General features: G+C 39.7%; 1 protein-coding gene across 1 annotated transcript; it reads right to left on the bottom strand.

The window, feature by feature from the left end:
- Positions 1-263: 263 nt before the first annotated feature.
- LOC121428359 (transforming growth factor beta receptor type 3-like) lies at positions 264-9,339 on the bottom strand. Its single transcript, XM_041624939.1, has 10 exons — positions 9,143-9,339; positions 8,255-8,547; positions 7,475-7,652; positions 5,900-6,192; positions 5,127-5,506; positions 4,600-4,807; positions 3,525-3,687; positions 2,410-2,457; positions 1,719-1,820; positions 264-741 (listed from the first exon to the last, which is right to left on the bottom strand). Exons 1-10 carry the CDS (start codon positions 9,252-9,254, stop codon positions 503-505), a joined length of 2,016 nt encoding a protein of 671 aa, XP_041480873.1. The 5' UTR covers positions 9,255-9,339; the 3' UTR covers positions 264-502.
- Positions 9,340-11,002: the final 1,663 nt, after the last annotated feature.

The raw sequence follows: 11,002 nt of genomic DNA, 5'->3' as shown, positions 1-11,002 counted from the left end.
ATATTGGCGTTAGAAGCAAGCGGACACTTGAGTTGTTTTACCTGTCATCCTTCCCATAACTCTTCACAACTGACTGCACCAGGCTCCTATATGCGTTTCCACAGGATTGCCTAGTCTACTATGTCATATGTGAAAAACTCTGCATGCATTTATACAGGAATATCACCTGGTCCATTCACATCGTGCGAAGCTGATCTATGAGAAGGTTGACCCGTTTCGATGATCGTCCTTTCCATTCTATTGCAAACTTTTTGCTCCACTCGTCTCAGAAGCATCGAATCCTTCGCGTCGGTCGCTTCAAAATGCCCCTTTCACATTGATTATCCTTTCAGCTATGCCACGGTGGATTCAACTGAATATATATATATTCAAACTCGACTCTCCGGTGCGAATGCTCTCCTCAACAATGTGGAGAAATACACTCTCACAGAGCTCCATTTCACACTAACAATTTTAGCACTGATCCAAAGCTGCACACGCGGCAGTTCATGTTTGGTCACTCTCATACTGACTCCCCGATGGGTCCGTTGATAAGTCCCCGCGCGGGGATCATGTTAGGGTTCATACCGTTCGCTAAGGGTATGTGAAGTGGTCCATTTGGGGCGGGCGCCGGCGGGGGCCGCTGTCGGGCCACCATAGGCCCCCCGTTCGGTAAATGTCCATTTGGTATGTGACCGTTCATCAAAGGTGAACTGGGTGAGCTTAATGTACGAGGTGATCCAGGGATCTCTCTCCGCGGACCTGCAAATAGATTTAAAATGTAGATAAAATGATTTAGTGGAGATGTTGTGGTGCAGTGGTTCAGTCACCCGACTCCTGAACCAAGGGTCGAGCATTCAAATCCCACCCGGCGTTAATGTCCTTTGGCAAGGCACACTCTCCATCCAGGTGTTAAATGGGTACCCGGTAGGATGTGAACTTCAAAGTGATTAGATTGGCTTGCGTGCACTGATAAAAACTGGCTGCCTTGCCAAGTTTTTGCATTCTCCAAACTGATGAACAGTGAATAAACAAAATATATAAATTGCAATCTTCAAAAGATTATCACCCAACATTCCAACCTGATCTAAATCAAGTACACTGTATTGATATTATGGGCCTACTATTAAAGAAATCTGATTTGTATAATAAGTATTGGAAAATTCAATACAATGCAACAGAAGAAATGGTTGGCAGACAGACTAGAATTAGACCATGTATGATGAGACCAAATAGCAAGTAGACAAAGAGATTGTAGGTCAAGTGATCACTTGACCAGGGCCCCGTCTTAGACAAAGAGTTACAAGGTCCTTTGTAAGCAAAGAGAAGTCCCCTTAATTTCCAAGAAAAAGATGAATACATAAATAGACATATATCTAGAAGATCGTTTGGACAAATATGCATTTTAGATGCTGACGTTGCTGGATTTCCATAGTTGTGATTGATTGGATCAATCGCAACTCTTTGTTAGATGGGGCCTAGGTATGATGAGACCAAACGGAAAATACAAAGCGGTTGTAGATTTACTGACCACTCGTCCTGGGTCCAGTAACACAAATGGTAGCGATCGATTGTACGCTTGATTTTCACGATTGATTGTACATTGTACTCAATGCAACCAATCATCAAAAAATGTTCTACGATCATTGCTAAGCTTTGTGTTACTGCCCCCTGGTGGCAGCGGTGGGATTTCAACACAAGCCTATCGCCATGATTATATGCAGTGGGTATATTCTTACCTGTATGTGCATGGATGAACCACAGGCATGCTGTAAGTAGTACGCCGATGGTGAATGCTGCAAAAGCTATAGCTGCAGCTGGCCCTGCACCTAAACCTGAAACTAAACAAAAACATAAACACACAAAACAAGCAAATTAGATGATGAAGATCTCTTTCCCCTTTCCCACCTGTTAATGTCACAGCCCTTAAAAAAAAATTGTTAACAGTCAACCCAAAACCAACAATAAGTCGCCCAAAATGAATTTTGAGATTTTCATTGAGCTTGAAAAAATGCATCCTAAGCTTTAAAATGTTAAATAGCTCATCAAAATTGATCAACATTAACTCTCACAAGTACTTGATTGAGTGTAGAAGACATTGAGCAGGAGCTTCAAGAAATAAGGAGAAAATAATGAGATGTGCATACTGCACAATCACTTATCTGGTAACATTCAATTGTTTTGACAAGTAACCATTACCCTCAGACCTATATACTCTCATTGTTATACCCTTTTAGTCAATTGATTTCTGACAACACCATAAGTAATGCTATTTCTGTTTCTTTTAGCTTAGTTTACTTCTATGTGATTGATTCTCTGAAACTAAATAGAATATGAATTTAAAAAAAAGTCCATGAAATTGATTTTCAAATGTAATAATTTGACTTCAATAATAAAGAAGTTTCCAACTACGGTCATATTTTCACTTACTTGTTTCAGCACTGTTTCCTTCTAGACATGCTGAATTTCCTACATTTACTGGATAAGGAAAAAAGTTAGAAATCATGTTAGAAACAGTATAATATATAGGTACTTGGATTGGTGTTAATCTGAACTTGGTATTAAGTTACAAGAAGACTACCTTTCGCCATCACAACGACCAAATATAACCAGTATAATCATCAGCAGCACCACCTCCAACATCATCAACATTAACAACCGATGTCATGTACAGAACAAAGTTTTTAATAATTTCTAATTTGTTTTGATGACTCTTTGTTTCATCTAGTAAATAAATTTTTATTTAGATTTGAATCTACCGATTGAGGGCGTATTGCATTTTGTCCAGTCATGGGAAGCGTGTCGCTTGTTCATAGTTGTTGTTAAAGTTCTTTAATTTTGTGATACGACCCCAATGATGTAAGTATTATTTTGTTTATTTTGAAGTTTATTATCAGATAAGCTGAGTGGCATGCTGAAATATTGTTAAGTAATGAAATCAATGTGTCCAAGTTATGTAGGCCGAGTGAATTGTTCAAACGAAAACGCTGTATACATGTACATGCATGCATTACGTAGTAGAAGTGGCAGTAGTTGTGTATGAAAGGCAAGCAATTTGAATTTGGCGGCTTCCGGCACGTGGTGATATTCATTGTCATAAGCCATGTAAACCGAAACGCAGTTAAGTCGACGTTATTTGCCTGTTTGGAAATCTGTAGACATTGTCTATATGTGTCATGACATGTTGTCAATTCAGCTTATACAAGTATTGTTTATTCTGTTATTAAATTGCAGATTGAACCATGCAGTATCATTGCGCACATATCAATACTCTAGACTCGGTCACCATCACCACCACCACCGCGATCATCACAACTACAACCATCATCATCATCATCATCAACATCATCACTACCATCACCACCACCACCGTGATCATCACCACTACAACCATCATCACCACCACCAAAATTACACCACTGTCATCATCATCATCATCCTCCTCCTCCTTCTCCTCAATACCACCACCACAACCAGCATCCCCACCACCACCAGCACCATCACCACCACCACCCTCCCCCATCATCCCCATCCTCATCAATTACCTTCATTATCTATATCATTACTATCCACTACAGGTATTTCTATTGAGCTGTCTAGTAAAGGACCAATCTCCAGCGTCTTGCTTGGTCCAGTGGTCAGCTGCTGGCCAACCCTAACTCCCGGGTTTCCCGAACAGGCTTGCTGAAGGGCTTCTAGTGTTGAACACTGTCAAGATAGAATGAAGTGAAAAAAGATCACACATAAATCTTTCTGCTGCAAATTGGCAACAAAAAATAGTTTGTTTTTTTTCTTTTTTCATTTACTTTTTGTTATTTCAATTTTTTTGTTATTCATTATCATTATGGTCATTGCTCATTTACTTATCTTTTTATTTATATATTAATTATTTTTTTTTGGGGGGGGAGTCATTTATTGTTGTACACAACATTCTCAAAGAATATGAAAAGAATATTTACATGACTTGTAATTGCAACTAATATTATTGCTAATTTGAATATTAATGTCCAAGCGTCGGAACAGTCAATTTAAGGATTGTAAGGCTTAATTTTCTTTCATATAATTATGAGTCGAAACCCCAAATGAAAGCACAAAAATTAGCAAAATGTGTGTAGAAATTTTCACTACTTGTTTTGATTTCTCTGGTATATCATAAGCTCGTGGTAAAAAATGAACAAAATCAAACAAAAATGTGGACCATTGACATAAATGGGATAAATTAACATTTACAATGAACGTTTAAGACCAAGACTGGAGTAAAAAATGAATTGGGTAAATGAGCTTCTCAACGGCCTGAATTATGCGACGTCACACTGTGTCATAAGTTTAATATGTAGAATAGAAATATCCTATACATTAGCATCCCCACAAAAAATGAAAATGTTAGTTTGCCGTAACTCAACCGACCCCCCAAATATGTGCCTACCAACCCAATGTTTCTGTTTTGCCTTTATACTTTTTCTTTTTTTAAATGGCAAATGAAGCAGTAGAACATCATCCATGGGAAAAATTGAACAACCCATTTTTTTAGGCCTTAGTGAGATTGGCTACCTTCTACGAGCGCAAAAATGCACAGCGGTACACCAGGCACAAGGCTTGGGCAAGTCTGCTTCTACTTACCACCGGAATACCCTTCTCCTCGTCCACCGTATTATAGTCTTTACTGCACAGACTGAGCTTACAGCTGACGAAGGTATGAAGGCCAAAGGTCTCCCGTGTCCAGTGAACCTGGAAACTGAAGCGCTTCAGGTCCCCATCCTCTTGGGGATCTAGGCTCACGTAGTTGGGGTTTAACTCATGGAAGATGATGGTCTGGTCAACGGGGCAGCTGTGGTGAGGAAATTATCATATTATTTTACATTCTTGCTTATAAATGTTTTTATGTTGATAAATTTGACTGTTTCCATTCACTTTTGTCTCTTGTACATGTATATATAGTGCTTTGAGAGATAATTCATAAAAAATTGTGCATTATATATACTTATTGTCACCATCATTACAATACAAGATGTCGAAAAATAGAGCTTTTATAGATTCTAGTAAAAGCAGAACTTTTCAGGTGTCTGTAAATTATAATGTAATTCCCATGAGAGGGAATTGCAAGCGGTTAGTATTTTGACTGGCTATATACTTATGAGACACTCTACCTGAAATCAATAAGGGAATGAACGATCTCATTTGCCGCCTGGATCCAGCATTGGTTGATGACCACCTCGTGTCTCCGCTGTCCTCCGCTGACCCCGACCTGGAAGTACAACCTGGAATGGTCCTGGAGCGGCGCCGGGAAGTCGACCACCTTGTTCTGGAAGAGCGGCGTCTCGTACATATCCATGTGGAGGGTCACATGGTTGTTGGTCATGTCGTTGTTGGTGTTCGTGGGTCCGTGCAGGAACTCGCACTCGATGGACGATGCGTAGAACGGCAGGCTGGAGTCCTCGTCATCGACATACTCATCGTTGAGGAGGTTCACACCGGAACCTTCGATGCCAGCGCCACTTCCCTCAGGGGACCCGTTGAAGAACAACACCTTGAAAATAAGGAGACAAAATATTTACTTCATATATGTCCTTTGCTTATTACTTTTATTGTATGATTACTAGTGTGAATGGTTATTCTAATGTCTCTATATGGTTTCTTTGTTCTTGCAAACACAAAGAATTCAGGCCTTGCCAGGAGCATTTGTATCACTATACAAAGCATTAACTATCAATAAACCATTAATTCATTAATTATGAATGTGAAAGTAAAAATGAATCAGATCTATCAAAGAATTATAGATAACTTCCACAAAAAATACAGCAAACACTAAATTTAATACCCGAGTAATCATTATTTCATTAGGTTAATTACTGAATTAAAAAGTTCAAAAAAACATATTTCACTGTTGGATTAACTTATATGTTCAAGCGTCGCTTCTTACCCTGTTACGATATATCATCTTATTCAACCGCTGCTCCGATGTAGTCCCACATGCATTAAGCTGTGTATCCAACATGAAGCCCAAGGTCATGTACTCCATGGATGTGCACTGCCTGTCTTCCAAGGTGATGTCTTCGGGGCTTAGGTTGTAGTACTGGGCCACCTGCATGGGTACCAGGGCTCGGATACTGTTCTTCAGACACTCTACGACCACGTGGGGCGAGTCGTTGGGCCAATCGATGGAAGTCGATCCCGCGTGGTCAGGGGACAGGAGATGGGTGTGCCTGGAGATGTCTGAAATTAAAAAAAATTATTTTCTTAATAAAGTTTTGTTTTGTGATGTTAAAAGTAGGGATGCAGTAAAGACAGGCCTCAAGGTCACATTTTGTCGGCCTTGGATTTGGTCTCGATCCGAGTCTATAAGAGGTTTTTTCCAGCAACCTCAGGACTTGGAAGTACCCACCTCGACTACATCCCTGGTTAAATGTATACTCAATAGAAGAGTAGACTGGGGCTGGTATCATGAAACCATCCCAAATTTGTAGACAGCAGATACAAAACCATACATAAGTTGAGAAAATTTTTTTTATCAGTGCTCGGGTGTTGCGAGTTTGGTCTCAAAAGATTCACAAGACTCTAAAACAAAAGTATCAACACATAATCTTCTTGTGTTACAAATTTATTGCAAACAGATCAGCCCCCCCCCAGGTTTGGGATGAAACATCTCAAGTAACTAAAACTTTCTACTGGTATTCTAGTGTCTGAGGACAACTCATGAATATTCACAATCAGAATAATATCAGGGGTCCGTTGCATAAAACTTTTTACCTGCGGAAACTCAGGTTGATTTTACCAGAGTTTTTGCCCTGTGCTAAAGTCAATGGCAGAAATCAGACTAACCTTAGTTTTCAGTTTTACTAGAGTTTTTTTCAGGTAAAAAGTTTTATGCAACAGGCCCCAGAGGTGTTTGTTTCTAGTAACAAAATGACTGAGCCATTGACCAGTAAAACAACCTGATAGTACATTTGACAGTAGACGCAGGATTAAAATCTAGCTCAGTCCACATTTTGTCTGTAACATGAATCATTGAATTTTATACACCTTACACCCTTGAATTTGATTCTGACCTGCATTCACAGTCCACCGTGAACTTAAGTTGTGGTAACGATATCAAAATAAGTTCTTACAGAATCCAATGAAATGACCACCAAAGTGTCTGTTTGTATAAATAAAACATATGTGCCAAAGGATTCTGGAAGAAATTGTGTAATTGCTGAGAAATTAGCAAATAAGCACAGGATTCGGGTCAAGCGTCGTGGCCCGACATTCAAAGCAATAATTATACACTGTCCCAAGTGCGCTTTTCTGTGTTGGTGATCTTCAGTGTGAACATTTTTCAGCATAGATTTCAAGATTTCACAAAGTTCAGTTTATGTAACTGTACCAGATCTAGATCCTTGATGATATACTGACAATTAAGCATTGTTTTACAGACTTTCTCATGAAATCAGTGTTTACTGCAACTACTGGCATTTCTCTTTAAGAATGGAAAGCTGAGAATTTTTGTTCAACTTACTTGCTTTTCCGACTGTGATATCAAACTTGTTGGCAAGAACAGCCTCGGTGTACGACACGACGGCGCTGTACCTGTCCAGGGCCCAAGAGTAGAGGTTCTCTACCTTGGTTGGAATATTCTCTTTTTGGACTTCAAAAGGAGCTGATGTTATCCCCTCTGTGTTGACCTGGTGGTCGCTCTGTGTGGATTCAAACAATGGGGGATAGTGCTTGAAAATTTAAATACTTCGGAAAAGAATATCACATTTTCTAATACAAGCAGACATATTGGAGGAAAAAATCTAGGCGTCAATCACTGTTTTATGGTCAAATGCACAGGTTTCCAATTGTTATCTGAAACTACTCTGTTAGAGATAATTTACCATTGTCACTTTGAACAGTACCATCTCTTCTTCAAAAATACATCATCCCCCTCTCCATAGCCATCATCATCATCAGCAGCAGCATCATCATCATCAGCAGCAGCAGCAGCAGCATCAGCAGCCGCAGCATCATCATCATTATCACCATCATCATCATCATTATCATCATCACCATCACCATCATTATCATCTTCATCACTATCACCATCATCATCATCGTCATCATATTGATCATCATCATCAGCAGCATCATCACCATCACCATCATCATCATTAGCATCATCACCATCACCATCATCATAACCTTCTCAATCACTGTCATCATCATCATCATCATCAGTTATCATCACCCTCATCCTTATCTTCATCGTCACTGTCATCATCATCACCACCATCCTCCTCCTTGTTCTAATCCTCACCACAATGGTCAGATGCCTGATATTGGCGTCGCTGACGACGTTCCACACCAACGGAGTGTCTGCCTGGAGAACAAGCACTATCCTCCTTTTGGACGCTGCATTCCTCGACACTTCGTTCAGTTCGACGACGACGCTGGAGCTTGGGGATAGGAGCCAGATGATGTGTACCTCCTGAGTGGCCCTACTGATGTCTGGGCTGCAGTAGCCGATGCGTACAGGTTCCACCTGACTGGCGGTGATGTGCGACTGCTGGTAGTTGCGGGTCAGCCTACACTCCTCGGGTGCATTGGGATCTAGGAAGGTTGGATATGAAGCGGATGAATAAGAGTAGAGAAGATAGAGTTTATTTGGAGAACTGATGAGTTTATTCTACTTTGTTTTATATCAATATTAGCCATTTTTGAGATAGTTCATGTTTTTTTTTGTTTTGTTTTTCAATTACTTGTATTTCTGTATTTCTGATTTGAATGTTGAAAGCTAATAAAGAAATGAAATACACCAATAAATTCAATTCAGATAAATTTAACTTAAAAAATGCAGTGCCTTTCTTTAGCCCTTTATGATCTTCGTATATCACTGCTGAGCAGGGGAAAACTGTTTAGGAGAGTTCCTGAGTCTTGTTAACAGAGACAACTGAGCTTCAGCCAGTAAAACAGCAGCAAGCAATGTATTCATTATCGGCTTGGCGTTCTTCAGTCTATGCTGTGCATGTGCTAACCTACAGCTGGGATTGGCCCCTGGTACAGGACTAAAATGAGAAATTTGAGGTGTGAAATGCTAAGAGATAGTCAATGGTTAAGCTTAGTCCGGACCAAAGCTCAGTTTAGTTCAGGGCTATTAAATTTCAGCAGGGGAAAAGCTTTTAAGAAGGGTGCACGACCGTTATACCTTGCCCAACTTGAAGGTTGATGACGTTGGCAGATCCTATACTTGAGAACGTCCAGACCTTGGAATACGTCGCAGTGACCCATTCAAGTAAGGCCTCATCGTCTGAAGGCATTTCAGTTATTGATATCGTGGGAACTATAATGTTGGTTGGTTTTACAACGGAGGAATTGGTAGGAATCTGGATGAATGCAAAAAGAGAAAAGAAAAGAAATAGAATTACTATCTAGAAAATCAATGCTAAACCTGCACAATCATGACATTCAAATGGGAGCTTTAAAACAAAATATGTATGTGTTGCCGGATGGGCAAGTTGACAATAGGCACTAAAATGTTGCCTTATAAAGTACATGCCATACCCTGAAACCCCACAAAATGCCAACTATTTTGTATGTATGCTCAATTGGGTCTTGCGACCCGACTTTGAGGCCAATTATGCTTTGCTATTATTGCAGGCCTGAATCAGGCTTCCAAGTGATAAACGTGCATCTTTACTCATTTCTTATTTGACGGCCGATCATAATAAAGTGACACCTCTACAAAATGTGTGGAGAAGTGTTGGGGCATCACCAATATTAGCGTTCCGATTGGAGCATACAACAAAATACTCTTTCATTTATCTAAAATGCGCAGCCCAAAAAATAATAAAAAAATAATAATAATTCAAATTCAATAATTGCAAATATAATACAATGATACAGCAAAATATATTCCTCAAGGTGACTACCATGTGAAATCACATTGATGGAAGAACAATTTGGTTCTTGTTAACTTCAGATTGCTCAATACTTGTTTACTTGATAAAGTTATGTCTACGAAAATTCCTTGGACCCAGATAATAGAACTATATGTATGAGATATTTCTTTTCAAAATCCCCCCCTGAAATATGTAGCAAAGGATAAATTAAATGGGAGCAATATTTTATGATAAGAAAAACCCCCACAATTTTGTGGAGGAGTGCCTCTTGGATGTTTTTGTTTTATTGAGACACGCTGTAGAAGAGAGAGGTGGAAAGTAGGTATAGAGACTAAAATGAATAATACAACATGCTTGACACAAAACTGAGTGTAAACAAGACATGCATGTGTTTTCATTAGGGGCACATATATTCCAGACTTGCATCTTTGCTTGCTACCACTGCACGCTTGACACAGATAATGGTTAAAAAGAGGGCAAACACAATCTACATGGAGACACGTGCACATTGCTCAAGTCCAACACAACTATAACATGCTTTTCAGATAACAACAATTTTCTTTAACCCCTGGAAATAGGTGGAGCTAAAGGGGGGGTCTTAGCCCCCACCAAATTTTGGGGTAAAGCTTTAAAAGCAGCATGTTTTTTAGACTACAATTTACCAAAGTGGGCTATTACATTTAATGTTAGGATACTATCTGCCATGCTAAAAAGCAGAGTTGCTGGCTTATTGTGGTGCAAGCCACCTTAGCCGGACAATTGCAGTGCTAAGAGCTGGAGTCTAAAACAAAACCGGCCAAACAGCGTGGCTAAGCATTAGCCAATCACAGAAGTCCAAATTTGACAAACGTACACTGTGTGGCAAAATCATCAATATACACAAGCAGTGCAGAAGTTGAGAGTTAACCCAGCTCAAGCACAAAGTGTATGGTTAAGGAAGACGGTCTGAAACCACAAAAAGATAGTATGGACTGGAGTTAAGGATATTCCTCGGTTAAGGATAGTAAGAGGTTTAGAAAGACAGCCTGAAACCACAAAAAGATAGTATGGGTTGAGGATAGTCCAGGGTTGATATGGGGTTAAGGATAGTCCAGGGTTAAGGATACCCTGGGGTAAAGGATAGTCCAGGGTAAAGGATAACCCGGGGTAAAGTATAACGCGGGTAA

This window comes from Lytechinus variegatus, chromosome 15 (genome assembly GCF_018143015.1).
Source record: "Lytechinus variegatus isolate NC3 chromosome 15, Lvar_3.0, whole genome shotgun sequence".
Lineage (NCBI taxonomy): Eukaryota > Metazoa > Echinodermata > Echinoidea > Temnopleuroida > Toxopneustidae > Lytechinus > Lytechinus variegatus.
This window is presented reverse-complemented; position numbering and strand designations above follow the sequence as displayed.

Excerpts from the sequence above, each read along its gene's own strand:
- LOC121428359 (XM_041624939.1), bottom strand. The coding sequence starts at position 9,254 with ATGCCTTCAGACGATGAGGCCTTACTTGAATGGGTCACTGCGACGTAT. Across the intron at positions 3,688-4,599 it reads AGGAGAAGGGTATTCCGGTG|TGTTCAACACTAGAAGCCCT; the intron begins GTAAGTAGAAGC and ends CTATCTTGACAG. Across the intron at positions 742-1,718 it reads GTTCATCCATGCACATACAG|GTCCGCGGAGAGAGATCCCT; the intron begins GTAAGAATATAC and ends ATCTATTTGCAG.